At 35.3% G+C, this 19,724-nt stretch overlaps 3 protein-coding genes across 14 annotated transcripts in view; 1 reads left to right on the forward strand and 2 right to left on the reverse strand.

The window, feature by feature from the left end:
- Nucleotides 1-2,362, forward strand: part of pelo (pelota mRNA surveillance and ribosome rescue factor) — an 11,609-nt gene extending 9,247 nt beyond the window's left edge. The window contains exons 8-13 of the mRNA XM_015046718.1: nt 558-604; nt 677-750; nt 826-897; nt 1,313-1,387; nt 1,509-1,540; nt 1,984-2,362. Of these exons, the coding sequence (XP_014902204.1) occupies nt 558-604; nt 677-750; nt 826-897; nt 1,313-1,387; nt 1,509-1,540; nt 1,984-2,078 (395 nt within the window). The 3' untranslated portion in view covers nt 2,079-2,362. The remainder of the gene's footprint in view (nt 1-557; nt 605-676; nt 751-825; nt 898-1,312; nt 1,388-1,508; nt 1,541-1,983) is intronic.
- Nucleotides 2,363-2,417: 55 nt separating this feature from the next.
- On the reverse strand, nt 2,418-8,131 carry paqr4b (progestin and adipoQ receptor family member IVb). The gene is made up of 3 exons (XM_015046719.1): nt 7,781-8,131; nt 5,418-5,636; nt 2,418-4,490 (listed from the first exon to the last, which is right to left on the reverse strand). Exons 1-3 carry the CDS (start codon nt 8,088-8,090, stop codon nt 4,057-4,059), a joined length of 963 nt encoding a protein of 320 aa, XP_014902205.1. The 5' UTR covers nt 8,091-8,131; the 3' UTR covers nt 2,418-4,056.
- Nucleotides 8,132-9,218: 1,087 nt separating this feature from the next.
- Nucleotides 9,219-19,724, reverse strand: part of cmn (calymmin) — a 25,415-nt gene continuing 14,909 nt past the window's right edge. For 5 of the 12 annotated variants that reach the window (XM_015046714.1, XM_015046705.1, XM_015046704.1 and 2 more), the window contains 20 exons: nt 18,059-18,097; nt 17,710-17,751; nt 17,422-17,454; nt 16,881-16,922; nt 16,773-16,811; nt 16,631-16,681; nt 16,443-16,478; nt 16,309-16,356; nt 15,334-15,438; nt 15,191-15,253; nt 15,066-15,122; nt 14,297-14,359; nt 14,154-14,225; nt 13,756-13,827; nt 12,508-12,573; nt 12,379-12,429; nt 11,553-11,591; nt 11,227-11,460; nt 10,273-10,323; nt 9,219-10,190 (listed from right to left, as the gene is read on the reverse strand). In XM_015046714.1, coding sequence (XP_014902200.1) covers nt 10,186-10,190; nt 10,273-10,323; nt 11,227-11,460; nt 11,553-11,591; nt 12,379-12,429; nt 12,508-12,573; nt 13,756-13,827; nt 14,154-14,225; nt 14,297-14,359; nt 15,066-15,122; nt 15,191-15,253; nt 15,334-15,438; nt 16,309-16,356; nt 16,443-16,478; nt 16,631-16,681; nt 16,773-16,811; nt 16,881-16,922; nt 17,422-17,454; nt 17,710-17,751; nt 18,059-18,097 — 1,208 coding nt within the window. In that variant the 3' untranslated portion in view covers nt 9,219-10,185. The remainder of the gene's footprint in view (nt 10,191-10,272; nt 10,324-11,226; nt 11,461-11,552; nt 11,592-12,378; nt 12,430-12,507; nt 12,574-13,755; nt 13,828-14,153; nt 14,226-14,296; nt 14,360-15,065; nt 15,123-15,190; nt 15,254-15,333; nt 15,439-16,308; nt 16,357-16,442; nt 16,479-16,630; nt 16,682-16,772; nt 16,812-16,880; nt 16,923-17,421; nt 17,455-17,709; nt 17,752-18,058; nt 18,098-19,724) is intronic. The other 7 variants (XM_015046706.1, XM_015046708.1, XM_015046710.1 and 4 more) reach the window with 7 other exon arrangements.

The following is a 19,724-nucleotide window of genomic DNA, read 5'->3' on the forward strand; positions in this document are numbered from 1 at the left end:
GGTGATACAGAATCAAAGATGGCGGCCGATCCAGAAAGAGTAACGGTCAAAGCAAGAGTCCGGTGCGAGCTGCAAAATGCACTTTATGAGGTTCTGTTTTGAAATTTAAACAGTCGACAAAATCCTCAAGTTTCACTTTAATAGCGCTCATTTAGCCGAGCTGCATGACGGGGCAGCGTCACTTTCTTCCTGAAAAGTTACTGATGCGGGACGAAGGCGACGATGTGATGACAGAAAAGTGGAGGAGATAATGGGAGAAAAAAATGTGAAAAACATGGCGGAAATAACAAAGATTGATTTTAAGGGCCTCTGTGAGTTAATTCACTTAATGAAGCGAAGTAACAACAGACGTTACTTCGGTATGAATATGTCTGTTCGTGCATAAAAACCCCCAAAAACCTCTTTGTTATGATGGTCTTCCATCTTGATAAAAGAGAAAACTGAAGTTTTTAAGAAAATGGCCACTTGTCAATTTGTCATCAGTTAGTGTGTAGAATAATTGATAACTCGCGTCCCTAACTAGCAGCTGGAGGCGTAACTGGTTGTTTGTTCTGCAGAAATCCTGTGTGACCCGGCCGTGACCAGCAGGTTGTCTGACACCAAGGTGAGTTTCAGCTTCACCTGATTTCCTCCTCTTTTCAAGGAGTTTTCATCAGTTTTTGTGTTTGACATCCAGGCGGCTGGAGAAGTGAAAGCCCTGGAAGATTTCTACAAGATGCTGCAGCATGAGCCCGACAGAGCCTTCTATGGGTCAGGAACCAGAACCAGCAGTTTGGCCCAGCAGCAGCTCCTGTCGCTCATTTGTCGGTTTTCCCTTTTGTACAGAATCGCTCACGTAGAAAGAGCCGCGGACGCGCTGGCCATCGACACGCTGCTGATCAGCGACAAGTTGTTCAGGTGAGGAGAGAGAGAGAGACCGGACGGGGTCACGAGTTCACAGAATGAACTGGGAGAACTGGTTTCTGCTGAAAACATTAGCATTAGCTGCAACTGATTCACATTTTTACTGGTTTCAACATGAAAATGATCCATCCATCCACCTGCCCATTGGTCCAACTATGCACCCATCCATTAAGTTGATATTTCCATTCATCCATCTATTCCATCCATCAGCCATCTTTCTACTCATCTATCAAACCAGCCAACCAATATTTCTGTGAAGTTTTGTTTTTGTGTTTTGAAATGTGACTCAAAGGTTTTGATAACTCTTGAATCTCAAGTCGGGACATGAGAAGGTTTAGAAACCGTCCGCCTGTCGTTTCTCACTCTCTTTATTTCTCTTTTCTTCGTTTTGTTTTTGTTCTGCGTTCAGACATCAGGACATTCAGACACGGAGTCGATACGTCCGGCTGGTGGACAACGTGAGAGACAACGGAGGAAACGTCCGGTAGCTCACATAAATATTTAAATACTGTATATATTTAGCCTTGTATCTGTTTGTTTCTAATATATTTAACATTATTTACACATATTGATCAGTTGATTTGTCCATATATTTTTCTATGCAGAATATTCTCAAGCCTTCATGTCTCTGGTGAACGTAAGTCGCAGATATTTTGTCGACATAATAAGTGCTACAGTCACATCAGTTTCACTTATTTTTCCACATTTAAACAGCATTTTTTCACTAAATAATTCAGAATGTTAAAACTTTGATGGCGGCCATCTTGATTCCTTTTACTAACAGTAGTAAATTATATGTAATAATGAATTGAGAGTGTATTTTCTACTTTGTATCGTTTTTATCTCCAAAGTTCTGGAAAAGTTTGAAAATTTACTTTGAAAATGTTTGAATTTTACTGCATCATCATCATAATTTTATTTTATATTTTTTAATGCTACACAATGTAAAAGAAGCAATTATACCATTTCATCTTAGATAAATGTGCTGTTTGACACCCTCACTCCATTTTTATTTACTTACTATGCCTTAAAAATCTCTTGGTGTTTTTGAGTCATGAATATCCTGAACTGTTTCCTCAGAGCTGACCCAGCTGAGCGGAGTCGCCGCCATCTTGCGGTTTCCCATCGCCGACCTGTCGGACGCCGAAGACGACAGCAGCTCAGGCGAAGACTGACCCGGTTCACAGCTTTGCAGCGATTCTGTGTCGTTGAAACAAATCAGCAGAAGAAGCAAAAGTTTTTCCACTTCTGTGAAACCGAAGTGACGCGTTTCTCTGAGTGGCTAAATAACCGAATGCAGTTTAGAGTGGGTTGATGCTTTTGATTTGAAAAGCTGCAAGAGCTAGAAAATAACAATAATCCAGTTGTTGCCAAATCCAGATTTATTTCAGAGATTTTCCTTTTTTTTGAAGTGTATATACAGCTAATCTTTCTTTGAGATTAAACAGGAGAACCATGCTGCTGAGACTCATTTCACTTTCCATCATGCATGAAATAAACACATCAGCCCAAGATATAAAAATATAATCTTTATTGTGCATTACAAGTTTACAGACTCTTTTGTTATCGGTCACGACCCAGAAACAGCTGCAGCTCAGTAAACTATGAATCAAGTAACTCAGGATTTTCATCTGATACAGTGATATCAGAGTTCAGTAACAGTGCGGTTGGTTCCTCTTCTTCTCTGGCATTAAAAACTTCTGCCGAAAAGGATTTGAGCAGCTACAACTAAAGTGCATTTTAAGGGTTTGTTCACAGCAGCTCTGTTTAATAGATCCCTAGTTTGTCTGGGGAGGCGTGAATGTGTTGTCAAACTAATGCAGACAAACTTACAAACTTTGGTCTCGGTTTGGTTGAAATTAACTCTGGTGTGGTTTGAATTCATACACTCCAAAAGCAGGAAGTGAACTGCAGCACAGAGCATTCTGGGTAAATACAATCAAAACAAACGGGCGAGTCTAGCGCTGGAGGGAGAAATGAGATGTTGCCGTTTTGATAAAAAGAAATTCTACAACCACTGAATTTGATGCTACATTTTCGTTTACGCTTTGGTAAGGAGGAGGTCTCTTCAGGTCGTTTTCTTCAGTGGCTTTTGGTGCAGCGCCACCTCAGGCGAGGAGGGGAACAGGTTCTTCAAAGGCTTTGGTTTGTCTGACGTGGCGCAGAGTGAAACCTACGGAAGCCAAGAGCGGACATTTTCTGCATGCACGTTTTGAGATGGTTTTTTATCCAAATAACGAGTTAAGCTGGAAAAGTTTGTTTTCTTTAGATCACGAGATGATGTGTTTGTTCAACCTGATTCCATGCTTCATGCCACTGTGGCTTGAACAAGTTTGTTCGAAAACAATGTTTAGCTCGTTATCTTGAGAAAACTATTTGGAAATTAAATGACTATATCAAGAAATGAACTCATCTCCAGAAAACCACTGGAAAAATCAACTGGTTTCCTACAGAAAATAAAGGAGAAATTAACTACTGTATTTTCCAGACTATAAGCCGCATCCACAGTTTAAAAAAAAAAAAATAAACTGGAAATGTACATATATTAGCCGCTGCTCTCAGTTTTCCGTCGCTGCATCCTTAATAAGTCTGCTATTAAGGAAGCAGCTCTGCGTCTCCAACCATGGATTCGTTCACGCCGAACTTGCGTGCAGCGGCTCTATTTCCCTCCTGTACTGCCAGATCGACATCCCTCAACTTAAAAATGGCATCATATGAACTTCTTCGTGTTGTTTCCATGATGAGGGTGTATGAGTTTGAAAAGATTTCTCCATTGTGCCTGCTGCTAGCATGTGCTTGTTTTAAATGAAAATGAGGGATTTCTTCCTTGATTTCCAATTTTGATTTCCATTGATTCACTTCCTGCTAAAGCGCCCCCTGGTGGTTGAAGAAAAATCCAAAGAAATGCCTCACAGAGCTGTAAGCCACATGGTTCAAAGCGTGGAAAAAGTAGCGGCTTATAGTCTGAAAAATACTGTAGTTATCTTGAGAAAACCATTGGGAAAAGGTATATGCGGAAAACATCCGCTCTTGGGTTCTGTAGAAAGCAAACTGCAGCAGCTGAAAATGTAACAAATGTTGCCATTTTTGTCCCCAATCCAACCAAATCTACCGGACCATCAGGTGTGAAAATATCCTCAAGCATCCAGAGCTTCACCCAGCGGGACACTGGAAGGTCTTGATCCAGGCCAAGTCCGCCATGGTTCCCCAGTGCAGGTAGACGATGGAGCAGACCACCATGACGTGCATGATCTGGTGGCTGTTCCCCCAGTTGTCAAACAGGCCGGGGCTGAAGCGCTCGGGGATCTGGATCACGTTGACCAGGCCGCCCAGCACGGCCAGGGCGTCCATGATGACGAAGAGCCGCAGCGAGTCGGGGCTGCCCACGCCGCTGCCGTAAACCCGGAACAGGAAGAGGCTGACGCGGAACAAGGCCTGCCAGATGAACGCCCGCAGGCGCAGGAAGTTTGTGTGGGCCGTGGTGGCGCAGTAGATCCCGTAGGCCGACAGGAGGATGTAGGCCAACATGGTGGCCTGCTGGACGGCCGGGTGGCACAGGAGGGTGATGTAAATGATGGGAAGAGCTCCTGTACGAAGACCGATATGACATACATCAGGTTCTTCTGTTATAGCACTAATAAAACAAACATTCCTACATTTTTAACCTAATTTTATTAGTTTAAAAATATATGCATAAAATCAAAAGAGCAAAGCAGTTAAGAAAACTAACATTTTTTTGTGACTTAGCTTTTGGTTTATATGTATACTTTTTGATCTGCTTGCATTTGCTGTATTTATTTAGTTCTATGTTAATATAGATTTTGTTGTTTTGTCAATCCCTTTTACTATCAACAAAGATAATTTAAAAAAGACAGGATTTTAGCAGTAGCCATTATGCAAATTCACATTTTCCATGTTTTTAATGTTTCCATTTGATTCTCAACTGCTTCTAAAAAAAACTGCTACTAAAAAAACTGCCCAAGCCCTTTAAAAAGTTAAATAAATAAAAACCACCCAGCCCTTTTGTCTAGGAAATAAGCCCTTTAAAAAACAGTCCCTGTAAGCCAATTCCACAGTTACCTAGCAACCCCAGCCCGTCACCTAGCAACCCAAGCAAAGCTCCAAGGCGTGGCCAGCAGTAGCTGCTTATTTGGATTTAAAGCGACAGGAGGCCCTTCTAAGTTCAACAAATTATATATCTAAAATAAACAAAGTTTATTATACAAATGTATAATAATTAAAATAGATTATGAAGTCTTGGTAAACAAAATTATATGTCAAAAAATAATTCAGCTTCGACAGAAAAAACATTTAAAAAGAGGCAAGTAGCGCGAACTAGCTACTTAGCACTGGCTGCCAAATGCTTGGATAAAAGTCTTTAACAACTGCTGTCTAAATGGAAATTGTAGTGTTCATTTTAATTTATTGTGTGATTAATTGGTTTATTGTGACAGGTTTACCTGCTGACTGTGTGTTGAAAACACATTAAACAGACTTTCCTTCAGGATTCTTACCCAGAGTGTTAACCAGGCAGACCCCAACCATGTCCAGGGAGAGCAGAGTGTCGTACACATGCTCACCGCCGATGTGGTTCATGAACACATGGTAGAGCACTGAGCCAATGGTGGGGCAGAGGCAGGCCAGGTAGTGGGCGACACAGATCCAGGTGCTGTCCACCTCCATCCAGGGGATACTGTAAGGCAGCAGCACCAGGAACAGCAGGAAGGGGATGCCTGGGGGGGAAATGGAGGAAACCTGGGTACAAGGCCTAAACACCCTGTAATATGGGAAGGTACTGCCAGAGCTGGGAAATTAGCTGCATTTATTTGAGTAACATTATTATGAAGTATCTATGACGGGAGTATTGACTGTTGTAAAATAAAATAAAAAAAGAAGTAAATTTCTCCCAACAAGACATTTTGAGATTAATCTCAGAAATCTAGAGAAAACAGGGACATTTCAAAGTTTGAAAAGAAAAAAAAAAAAAAACGAAAAATTTAAATTAATTTCAATTTGAAAAGTCAATTTTTTTTATTTTTCAGTTATATTTTTTTAGGACAAAAAGGAGGAGTAAATTCCTGCCAAAAAAAAAGAAAATTTTTGAGAATAATTTCATGGAATTATCAGTCTCAAAAGTCAAAAATATTCAAAATTTGAAATGTTTTTTAAGTTTGACAAGGCAAACATTTTAACAATTTCAGTTGTTTAAGTTTTATATTGGTAGAAATTGATTTTAAAAAATATGATTGATTTTGTTATTTTGTAATTATGCTGTTTATATGAATTATCTTCAATTTTTGATCAGTTACTTGAGATGCCTTTTATCCAAATTAATTTTACTCTTGTAATTTCTTTGACAGCCACTTTTTACTTTTACTTCAGTAAACACATAGTAGTGCTAGTATTACTTGAGCAAAACTTTTGAGTACTGTTGACTTTTTATTGTGACATTTAATCACAACAGCTACACAGAAACGTCCTCTGATGAAACTGAAGTCAGGAAACAAAGTATTTCCTCTTTATCTTTTAAAAATACAAAAATAATACAAAGTGGCAGCGGCTCCAACACATGGGGCACTTTAATGCTAATACCTCTTCACGTCCTCTCAGTAAGAGTGTTAGTGGTAATGACCCTAAGGTCATGTTGGAAACGAGACAAAAAGAAAAATAAAACTTTTTCCCAACCTCTAAATTTTAAATTTTACCAGTAAAAAGTGAAAAACGAACCAAACGGGTAATATTCTGACCCAGTCTGCAGGTGACTGATGTTTCCCCAGCAGGAGTCACCTTTAAGGACCCAGTTAACCGTCGGATATTTCCAACTCTGGGCTTCCTGGGGCAGATTAGAGCTAATGCCCCATATCCTCATTACACTTCCCCCAGGGATGCGTGTAGCCAGAGTAAGTGAAAGTACAGACCATGTGCTGAGCTGAGTTCTTCCTTCATAGTACATCCCAATTAGCTAAAGCAGTTTCACCACTTATTCTGATGCTTTTACACTTTGTTCAGCTTTGCTCCAGATTCCTATAGAAGACCATTAATGCCACATTGATGGAGAAAAAAAAATAAACAAAAATGTATATCTCATAATTATGATGTCGCTAATCTTTAAATAATGAGAAATTCAAATTGAAATATTCTTTATTGATCCCAAAGGGAAAGTAAATTCAAAATTATGAGACAGTACCACATACTTTTGAGATTACCTCATAATTATGGATTAGTGTTTCATAACTCTGTGATACTTAGTCATACAATTTAGTATCTCAAAATTATGACTTAATATTTCATTATTATTGAGATAACCAAGTCATAATTATGATGGCTTTCTCAAAATTATGAGATTCCTTCTCATAATTATGATGTGGTATCTCAATTTTGAGACATTAAGTCATAATTCTTCGATAAGCTCTTCCTTGTCACTTTTATTAACGACAAGTAGGTTCATATAAATATATGTAATAAAAATATTTTAAAATTAATATTAAATATAATTATGTTACAAGTTTTATTTTATCACATTGGCAGAAATGGTCTTCCATATACTGCTAAACAGAATTTTTTTCATTAATTTGAGGAACCTACCATGAGTGTAATGATCCAATCTCAATTATTGTATTTCAATTATTATTAAATATTATGAGATAGAAGTTGGATATTTTCCATCAGTGTGGCAGAAATGTTCTTCCATAGATTCCTAAATAGAAATACTGAGGTGTTTTTTTTTTTACTTGAGGAACCTGCAGAGTGAAGATGCTCCTCATGTTGTATCTCATAATTATTTATAAATATGAGACAGAAGTTGTTTCTTTTTTTCCATCATAGTGGCATACATGGTCTTCCATAGGTTTCTAAACAGAGTTTTTTAACAGCCTACCATGACTGTAGATGTTCCCCAGCTCGTTGTGCATGTAGAAGAGGCTCCTGAGGCAGTCCGTTGTGGTTGAAACGGGCCGGTATCCCGTCAGGACGTACTTGTTGAACTGCAGGTGCGGCGGCGTCTTCGTGAAGTCCAAGAGCCGCGGACCCCGGTGAAGCCCCATCACGACTCCGCACGGCAGCTGATCTACCACTTCCTCTGAGGTTACATCCCAACGCTCAGGCCGCTCAGCCACGGCTCCCACATGAGCTGCAGAAAAGCCCGGGCGCTCTGAGATCCATCGCCGGACAGGTGCAAGTCCAAGCATGCAACCTGTTGAGCTGCAAGTGGCACGGCTCGAGCCGAGCCAATCAGCAGGCGGCTTTTATTCCTAATCTGGGGTAATCCCTGCAAAAGAACATGTGCACTGATGCAGCTTCTCCTTGTCATTGTTAATAACTAATTCGCGCTTTAACTTCACTGAAGTTCCTTTAAAGAGAAACGGTGAAGCTACACTGCAAAACCTCAAAATATTACTAAGTACTTTTTAGAAAGGCAGATTATTAAATCTAAAAGTGAAATAATCTGCCAGTGGAATTATTGATTCAACAAGCTCCTATATCTTTGCTGAAAAGTTAATTTTAAATTAGTTTTGTCTTATTTAAAATGTGCTGAGACATTTTAACTAGAAACTAGACCAAATGTATGTGGTAAGATTTGTGTTTTTGCAGTGCAGCTGTAGTGTTTGTCTTCACCACACTGCAAAACTACAAAATCTTACCCAGTATTCTGATGAAAATATACTAGTACATAAGACAAAACTGACTTTAAGAGTAACTTTTCATAAAGATTTTTTAAGTGAATAATTTGTACATATTCATAAAAAAGTACTAAATCCCATATATATATATATATATATATATATATATATATATATATATATATATATATATATATATATATATATATATATATATAAATCTGCTAGTGGAATTAGTACTTTTAAAACAAATCAATATTTACAAATTATTGGCTTAAAACAAACTCCTATTTCTTGCTGAAAAGTTATTTTTAAGTTTAGTCTTATTTCAAGGGTGCTAAGCTATTTGATCTAGAAACTAGACTAAAAATATTTAGTAAGATTTTATGTTTTTACAGTGTAGTGAAGAGGAATACTACAGTTACACTGCAAAAACAAAGTGTTAAGTAAACATTGATTAAAAAAAAGCTCTAGTTTCACTCAAAAAATAAAATTTTGATATATCATATATTAAGATAAATCTACCAATGGACTCAATACTTTATCAATATTTAGTAATATTTATTTAAAACAAACTTCTATCTTGCTGAAATAAATTTGAAGTTGAAACTAGACCAAGAATACTTGGTAAGATTTTGTGTTTTGCCCAAAATAAAAAAAATAAAGTTGAGAAAATGTAAAGCAAATGACATGAAGTTTGGATTTGGTTGTTTTAATCAAGTACTGTACAATATTTATGAAACTTTCTGACTTTCACAAATTAAACTGAATCACTGCTGCAGTATTTAGAGTAAAGATGTAAAAATAACAGCTTTATTAAACATGAATGGGAAACGGAACAAATAAAGCAACTAAATGAGCTGCTGGAAATATACAGTAAAACAGAACTGGAACATAAAGGTGAAAGATTTAATCTGCATACAAACAAAGAGGAAAATAAAACAGACAATAAAACTGGCTCCAGGTCACTTCGCCTTCTACCAGTCTGCGACGGTGTATGGTTTCATTCTTTGCTCTGATAAGCATTTCCTTCAATTATGCAGATAAAAAAATGATTAAATATATCTTATAATTTAACTAAATTGTATTAATTAGTTTGGTGGATGAATAAATTCAAATAATTTAGGCGCCTCTGTATTGTTTACTTCATATGTTAGGATAGTAACTCACTCAAGAGGGATTTTGATACAAAAATTATAAAAATAAAAAATAAAAACTGGTTTATAATAAAATAAAGACACAACCAAAACAGTTAGATGGTGATATTACCCCATGAAAATAACCCAAGATTGTATTTCTTACAGAAAAGTTTGCCATATTTTTGTCTTATAGTACAGATGGAAAGTCCATGTTTGGCATTTTACACACATTCTGGTGCGTTTATCCAAAATAAAACAATGTAAATCTTAATATCTCACAAACAACAGATTAACATACATGTAAAAGCCTGACAAAAACCTTACATGGTAGCAGAAACACTAAGTATTCAAGATTAATTGATTTCTAAATTCATTATTGTGAGGCTAATGAATATTGCAGTTTGGCAATTTCATACGTCAACTGGACCATATGCATAAAAATGGCTGACATCCATACAAATAATGTACAAAGACACAAAACTGAAAACAATGAAATAGGGAACATGACTGTTTTCTCAGCTGAGTCAATCTATGAGAAAAGAAATAAAATAGTAAGGAAAAAGACTAAATAAATTTAAAATGCTATTTATTTAGAGTAAAATGATGCTTACCTTGATGGTCACTGTTCCCAAAGAATCCATTCAAATCATATTTCTTTCCTCCTAAAGGTGAAAATACGCAGCGTCATAAAATGGGTTTTTAAAAAAAGAGCCAGATATGCATCTTTAATGTGATGATTCTGTAAAATTTAAACCTGCCAAAGCAAAAAATAAAAAATCCAATAAAATATACGTTAGATTACTTTTGTAAGAAAGAGCTATTAAATGAGAATTATGGTGCAAGTTAGCAATTAATAAGTAACTCTAAAATTGATTGCTCATAACGATCAATTTATGTCAACATCTTCTTTAAAAAGTGTTGTTTTTCATCAAGACGGTCGATCTTTCCACAACACAAAGGAATAAATATATGCTGACTTCAAAAATATATATATAAACAGGCATTAAAAAAAAGAAAATTGAGTTTATCTCACATTATTAAGCTTAAACAGCGCTCAAAATTAACCGTGCATTTTATTATCAAGCCTTTTTATATCAGGTTACAATTTTCTGCCAGCATATCCACGCTTTCGTTGCACATTAATACTTTTTGGTTAAGAAAATCACGTTTCTCCACCGTAAAGCCGGCTGAATGATCGGTATAAAAGGTGAAAATTAAATCTCTTATCGAGTATTTATTTTTCAAAACAACTAAAGTACTTTGTCGGGTGTTTATATGTCAAAACAGAACCGAATAAAGTGCATCTTGTATCCCAAACATAACTCTGTTAGGACCGTTACTGTGATGGTATGGCTCCGCCATCTTTGATTCTCTATCAACGGCTCCACTTCAAGTCAATGACCAGCGGCGCCCTCTGGTGGATGGCGGCCGAACTACAACACTAAAATGAGGTCTAATAGCTAATCTATTGGAACTAATTTGAATAAAACAAACTATTAATCATCCCCTGTATGAATAATTTTGCAAAGCCCTGCAGCAGAGACTGTACCAGCTCCAGGACTTGCCTTGAGGGTGGAAATGCAGCTTGAGTTGCTGCTGAATTTGTATCTGCCGCGGCAGCTTCAGGTCGTCCGGATTCTCAGACAGGTGAGCCTCGCCCCGCGTCTCTGCCACAGGTGAAGAGTCCAGTAAAGCCGCAGTGCCATCGGATAAATCCTGCACACCTTCATCCGGTGTGAAGGAGTCTACAAAGTCCGGCGAGTCCTCCAGGGACGGACTGGGAGTGGGAAATGCAACCGCTACAGACGACAAGGTTTGTATTCAGATTTAAACTTTACATATTTATTTATACTTTAACAGCACTTTGTTTCAATTATGTTGTTTGATTTACCGTTTGGCTTCACTTGTCCTTTTAAGTAACCCGCGTTCTCTAATCATCACAAAAAACAAAACAAATGAAAAGGAGTTAAATTAAAGCTGCAGTACGTAACTTTTATATTTAAAAAAATTACACGTTTGTTTCAACTGTCACCATGTTCTGTAAAATCTGCACAAATATCAATCTGACTGAGCTAGTATTGCAGAAAATAAATCCACTGCTCCAACCAATCAGAGGCAGGAGGAGGGTCTTAGCACTGTCAATCTTCCTCATGTACTACTAATTATGCAAATAGCAGAAAAACAACTTACAGTTACAGGAAAACTGTTTATCCGCAGTCACTATGCTAACTAGCTTCAACAGGCTAAGCTAGCAGAAGTGTACAGAGGATGATTGGCAGCACTAAGACCCGCCTCCTGGTTCTGATTGGTTGTTTCTAGTTAGCACTGGGAGAGGTGGAAGCTCAAGTTCCCTCCCCCCAGATTATCTCTTACCTTGATGTCAAAACAAATATGTAAAAAATTAATTAATTAAAAGTTCCATCCTGTAGCTTTAGCTGAGCTGCATGAGTTAACTCAGCTTATATTACAGACCCAGACCTACCTTGGACTGCAAATGCTAATGATGATTACAAGAAAAACATGAAATAAAACAGAAGTTGGTTTCATTTATCCATTTTTAGTAAAAACTGCTTCCTGTACCATAAGGTAATTCTGTCTCAGGAGGCTGACGGTCATAAATTAAACCCATTGTATCTGCAAAAGCCAATCATGCCCCACATTTTTAATCCATTATAGGAGTTTTAAAGTTTTAATAATGCATTCTTCATTTTTTCTACCTCCAGCTGCAGTTTCAAGAGGCTGAGACTGCTGAGCTTCCTGTTTACCTGCTGGGATTTAATTAAATTATAAACTGCTGCAGAGCAACAGATAATCTGAAAATACTCACAACACTTTATAAAACACACCGTATTTTCCTGATTTTGCTTCTCCAAAACCAAGAGTCTGTGGAGCGTAGGGAGTCTCTCCACCACCTGCAGTGAGTTCCCCATAAAGCAGATCAGAAAACGAACAAAACACCTCAAAATGAACTAAACCTGAAAAATCTTGACATGTCAGAAAAATCCAACCTTTACTTAAAGTACATTTATTCTAACTATACTCAAGTAAGTAAGAACATTTTGTAAAAGAAAAAAAAAAATCTAGTAAATTTTTTTTTTTTTTTTGCAAATTGCAAACTTGATCTGGTAGCAACTATGTGGACCAGCTGTAATTTTAGCAATTTAAAATTTTCTTTTGCATTTTCTGTGCACACTGTTTAATCTGGATTATCACCCCTAATAAGTGTTTGTCACATCTTTTTCCATGATTTTTTATTCTTTACTTTTGTCTGTGATTTTAAAAAAAATCTTTTTTATCTTTCACCCGTTTTATTTTTTTTACACTTCTCTTTTCTTGTCTTTATTTTCCTTTTCTCTCTTTTGCCTTTTCTGGCAAAGTGTTTATTACACTTTATTCACAGAATAAACTCAACTGACTGTTGCAGATTCCTGTATGTAACAACTGAAATACCAATCATCAGTTTTTACTGTGATGAAAGCAAAATGATCAATTCATGGAACAGAACAACTTTGCAAGTTTTTTTGTTTTTTATTGTTTTTCTTACATGACACTGCAGAAACACAAAACCTTCCCAAGTAGCTTTGTCTAGTTTCTAGTGCAAATATATTAATACACTTGAAATAAGACAAAACTAACTTAGAAGTATTGGAGCTTGTTTTAAGTCAGTAAGACTTTAACACTGACCAAGTCCTAGGCACACATAAAACATTTTTCCCATAAGTGAAATAATCTCCCAAAGAAACTAGTATTTTTTTCATCAATATTAAGGATTTTTGAGTTAAAACAAGCTCCTATATCTTGCAGAAAAGTTACATATAAGTTGATTTTGTCCTATTTCAAGTGTTTTAAGATATTTGCACTAGAAACTAAATGAAAACTACTTGGTAAGATGTGGTGTTTTTGCAGTGCACTAAGAGGAACTGTGTCAAAATGTGCAAGTAGCTGAATTATCAACAAGTTGTATGAAAACAGAGCAAACATGCTAATGTTAGCTTAGCCCAGGAACCTGTAAACTTTACAATTTGTCAATTTTGAATTGACTAAATCAATTTTCAATCAATTGTGTGTCTTTTGTTGTGTTTGATTAATCTCACCATATTTTGCAGATGATTTCCCGTTATATCCAAATCCAGAAGGTGCAGGATGATACGGTGATCCAATGAGGCCTGAATGACAGAAAATGAACAGAATCTGATTATAACCATGCACAAACATGATGGAGTTTTTTATTTTTTTCTCAGTTTCATACTACACATTTAATCAGTTTCACATGGTTAATACCTGCATTCATTTTAAAATTAATCATAAAATTAATCAATGGAGTAAGCCATAAATAAAAAACAGAAGTGTATTGTTTTGAGTTTATATTTTCATTGGCTTTAATTTGCTTGTTTCTCCTTTGGATTACCGTAATATTTGTAGTATTTTTCTCAACTTCATGTCTGAGGGTTATTCCATGAATATTTCATAGTTTTAACATTCTCCTTTTTACCGTATTGGCTGGCAGAAATCGCTTCAGGAGTAAATCCAGCTGGTTGAGCTTCATAAGGAAGAGTCCCATAACCTGAACAGATTATTAACATTTGAGATTTAATTATTAAAATGACAACAGATCCAAGTTTGTACCATTTTTACCTGGTATATTTCCATTGTTACCCAGGCCTAAAAGCTGCCCACCGTTTAGGACGCCTCCATATCCTGAACAAAAAGAAGAAAAATAAAATTAATAGAAATGATTTTCTGCTAAAAGGAAGCAGATTTTTGATTATGTTTGATTTAAATATAAAAATGGAAGCACAGAGTTTTATCCTAATAACCGTATTTTGGAGACAAATATCAAAAAATAATGCTTTGCATTTTGTTTGCTATTTCAATTGTCAGGTTTGTTTGAACTTCACTTTTCATCTGAAAAGGTAAAAAGTACATTGAAAGTCATAATTTCAAGATTTAAAGTCTCAATTATTAGATACAGGTTTCCAAAGGAGCAAGCCTTCTTAGAGAAGTTGAAATTTTGATTTCCTACCTCATAATTTTGAATTTCTGTCAAAATTATGACAGAACTTCTCATAATTATGAGTCTTTCTATCTCAAAATTGACTTAGAAATTCTGACTTTCTGTAATAATTATAACTTTGAAAGTCAAAATTAAGATTTTCTATATCATAAATATAACCTTTTTACATCAATCATGAGTTTGAAAGTCAAAGTTATCCCTTTATTTCAATTATGACCATCAAAGTCAAAATTTGAATGTTCAAACTCAATTATGACTTCCGCTGGGCTTTTATTTTTTCTTTTATGGCAGTGATGAGCTTCCATACTGAGGACTTAGGACTGATAAAACATTTGCTTGTTTGGGTTGTTTCCTCAAATGAGTGATTGTTCTTAATAATCGAGTTCTCGCCGTATTTTCCCGTTTCTTTAGCGTCGCCTGCAGGCAGATGCGGATTAACTCCATAACCTGAACAGACATGAGACAAATCATGATGCAGTGATGGAGGCGAAACTTTGCAGCTGTCGCACACATACCGTAGTTTCCTGCCCCGTTGGTTCCCAGATGGACAGGTTCCCCAAACTGCAGCCCGCCAACCCCTGAAGCAGCACAGGCAGACCGACACGTCTGACTGGACAGGTCACACGTTAGAGGTGCTCTGCTGCTGCATGAAGCTCACCGTATTTGGAGTTTGATTTTTCCGCAGTCAGTCCGAGCGTCTGACCACCAGGAGGCGCTCCGTGTGGAAGAAGGCCTGCATGCTGAGCCTCCAGCTGACTTATTCCTTAATGAGTTAATGCAAAACGAATGTGAGGAACTGCTGCGCCGTGCACAGAAGAACAGTCATGTTGTTTTTTACCTGAAAGGTGCTTTAAAACAATCGACCACAATCTGCTTCTTGCTAAACTAATTTATTTTAATTTCACTAATAGTGCCCTCTGCTGGATGAAATAACTACGACAGCGTACTAGAACCACCGGTCAATACATAAAAAATAAATAAATTCTTGACCCCCAAAAAATCAGAAATTTTGAGAATGTTGGAAAATTGAGACAAAACCATTGAGTTTCAAAAGTTGAAAATTTTCTGAAATTGCAAAGTCGAAATTAATTGTTGTTTAGAAAACTTCTGAGATTAAGCTCAACATTTTGAGTTTTCTCACAAATTTTCAAACTTTTCAAACTCAGAAATTAATTTTTTTCTAGAAAATTAATCTCAAAATTTTAGTCTTTTTTTTCTTGAAACTGTTCAACTTTTCAAATGCAGAACATTTGTCATTAAATCCAGAAAGTTTCAAGAAAAAAGTGGAAATTTCTGTTTTTTTAGTAAATTTTTTAATTTTCACACTCAAAAATTTCCAAGTTTTTTTCTAGAAAATTTCTGAAATTAATCTAAAAATTTGTGAGTTTTTCTAGAAAAGTTTTGACATTTCAAATGTATAAATTTTTGAGATTTTAAAGAAAATTCTGAGTTTTTAGGAGTAAATTTTCTAATTTTTTCCATCTACAATGGCCTTAACATTAAAAAGTCTGTTTTTCTCTTGCCAACGGATGAAAATGAGCTGTTATGCTAACTCTGGCATATTTACATTGATGCTAACTGCTGTTATTAATATGCATTGTCCTAATTTAAATAAAAAAATAAATTATCTCACCGTCAATTCCAGCAGGAGCTTCACCAAATGAAACCTGAGTGGTTCCCCCTGTAAAACAGGCATCGACAGATTATTTTCATACATTTAGTGACATTTTTAGCTAAATATCTTCTCTGTTGTCACGTTGTTCAGACCCGACTGTTCAGCAGCAGGCAAAACTTGACCAAGAGCTGCAGAAAGAAAAAAACTTTCATATAAACCAAAACTGATTTTCTGCAGAAAATGTTCAAATATTCTCCTACTTACATTGTCATTTAAAGACACTAATCTAAAAAATAATAAAAACTGAACATGTAGACAGAGAACATATTTAGCGTCAAACCTCCATATAGGTTTCCGTATCCAGCTGCAGGGTAGACGCCTCGTCCGTAACCTGCAGCCAAACAGATCAGTTTACAAAAGTGCATCCCACATTTTTAAAATCAGAATTTTCCCCCAAACTCCTACAAAATAAAAGCATTTACCAGGCTGAGCAATGCTTCCTCCGTAGGGATACGCAAGACTTGATGGTACAAATCCACTTATAGCAATCAAATATAAATTACATGTAAAGTCTAACTAAGGAATTTCACCTGCTCCATGTCCATTACTGAGTCCTGGAAAGTTGAATCCTCCTAAAAATTAACATAATTTTATTCAGATTCAGCTGAGAAACAGGTAAACGGATCAACCTGCTGCATGCATGAGGATAACTGGTTCCTTTTTCCATCAGGGTTTATTTTACTAAAGATCAAATCACATAATAACCAAAATTTAATGATTTGATGAAAAAAATATTGGTAAATAAACCAAATGAAGAAGATTAATTATTTTACAGCAAGAGATCTGTAGAGAAAAAAAAGAAAATTTAAAATGGATTATAAAAAGAAAAGGAATTTAAAAAAAAAATCAAGTAAAATTACATAAAAATAAATTAAAATAAAGACAAGAGGAAAAAAAAGTATAAAAAATGAAAAGGATAAAGAAATGAGGTAAAATTACACGTAAAACAAGAAGGAAAAGAAGACAGGATAAGAAAACAGATAAAATAAAAATAAAAGATCAGAACAAAGAATAAGAAAAGTTAAAGAGTAAAAAAAGCAAAAATAAGGAAACATTTGCTGCCCTGCATACCAGGTCTGTTTGCTTTAGCATCGCCTCCATTCCCTAAAGAGTGAAAATAATTATTTTAAATTTTATTTAGCGTTTTCTAAACGAATCAGCAGAACGTTTAAAGAAATCCAACGCAAATTAGTGTTAATTTTCATATAAAAATAAACCTTTATAACCCTAAAAATGGAGTGACTCAAGAAATCCTGTGACAGTGCTGGATCTATGTCTGAATTTCCCTTTAATATTTTACTAAACTCCTCAGTAAACCAGCATTTCACACTAAAATTCTCACTAACACAGTAAATTTACCAGATTTTAGCCTCTTCATCCATTGTCCGGTTGGTCCACAGCCTGCAAACCAAAACAAATGTTTATTATGCACACATTTTAAGAATTAGGACTAAAACACTAAGAAAGTAATTTTTTTCAAATAAAGAAACTAATTCTTGGTTTTAACTAACCTAAGAAAATAAACATATTTAAAAAATTTCAACCAAAACACACAAAAGGGTTAATTTTTTTCAAATAAAGAAACTAATTTGTTGTTTTAACCAACCTGAGACTATAATAACAACATGCTACCTGCATCTAATCTGTTCGTTCAACATAACTAGATGCTGTTAAACTGAGATTAAGGGGAAAGTGGACAAATGTTCACCAGGTTTGGCTGCTTTGGCTCCTTGAATTCTCCCATTTTCTGAAAATAAAAGGACAGAAACGTCAGAATATTTTTCCAAAACAATCATTTCAGAGCCTCTCTGTCATTGTTTACAAGGATTATATCCATTCAGTGAGTTAAACTGGCAATTCAACTCATGCACCAAATGCAGAAGAACAAAGATATGTTATGATTGAAACTAAATAAATAAGAGAGAGAAACCATTTGGTTTGGTATGACATATAAAGTCGGATTTTTCTAGACTATAACAGGCGGTTAGACTGACGTCGTGCAGCTCAGCCAATCGTTTTGTCCGTTTTCGTTTCTGACGCATGCAGTCTGACTCCAGACTCAGTTTACCCGTTTCCCCACTAGGGGCGCTCTTGCTCTTGCTGCCCGTTGCTGCAGCTGCGCTCAGTGTTGCATCAGGACGGATGTTTTCTGCAGCAGCGGCTTTGGTTTTTATGGATCTGGTTCTTTCGGGGTCAGCGGTTCCGTCTTCACCAAAAACAACATCTGATTCTGCAGAGTTTTGATCAGGATCTCCAGTCATAAAACCTAGAGGTTTTAGATTTACACGTTTACCACAAAAAGCTTCTTTAAAAATCGTATAAATTACTGTAAAAGCCTCAAACTCAGGAAGTTAACAGTCCGTTGGTAGATTGAGCTTAAGACAAAAGTATTTTTTAACTTTGATTATTCAGAATTTAAGAAGAAAATGTGACATTGTGCTTTATGTTGCACCGCAAACATGGAAACGTCATCACATAGTCATCAGTTTACATCTTTATGGGAAGTTAAAAAGTATCATTTGTTTAGTGGTTAATAGAAACTTAGAGTAAAAAAAGTGATTTATATAAGTTCAAATGTACAATATGCAGCGTCAGAATCTAGTCACATTAGTGCTAATCTGTGAAAAGTAAAAATAAAATCAATGAGGAAGTTTTCAGGTTATAAAATAAAACTGTTATTTTAATTTTTTTTTAATTTTAACAAGAAATGTATTTTTAAAATATCAATTAAGGGAATACAAATATTTATTTTGAATAAAATCTGCAATTCAATATGTGAAAATCTTTAATCTTATATTTTAAACACTAAGGGTTTTCTATATTTTGCATGTAAATTACTTCAAAGGCATTGTCTTTATTTTATGTACTACCAAGAATATTTTAAAAATTTTAATCTTAAATTTCAATATATTTTTGAAATAAAAAAGAATGCAAGAAATATTTAGAAATAAAAATACACCAATATATTTTTCATGTACTTTTTTTTAAAGAAAATTATTTAAAATACTAAAATCAGAACATTTTAACATTTATAATCTTATATTTTTGCTATTTTTAATATACATATTTTTATTTAAAAAATATTAAATTCTGAAACTGAATCGTTATATTTCCATATCAAGGTTCAGACATCCTTTAAAGGGATTATTTTTATTTGAAAGATGTAAAAATATATTTTCTATATTACATACATTTTCATATATACTACAAAAATATATATTTATATTTTATATAAAATCCAGGAGAAAATGATTATTGGGAGGGGAAAAATAATCACTTTATTGCCAAAAAACTGCATAATGGAAATATAACGATTCAGTTTCAGAATTTAATATTTTTTAAATAAAAATATGTATATTAAAAATAGCAAAAAT

This window comes from Poecilia latipinna, unplaced genomic scaffold (genome assembly GCF_001443285.1).
Source record: "Poecilia latipinna isolate Pla-1442-1.1 unplaced genomic scaffold, P_latipinna-1.0 Scaffold790, whole genome shotgun sequence".
Taxonomy (NCBI): Eukaryota; Metazoa; Chordata; class Actinopteri; order Cyprinodontiformes; family Poeciliidae; genus Poecilia; species Poecilia latipinna.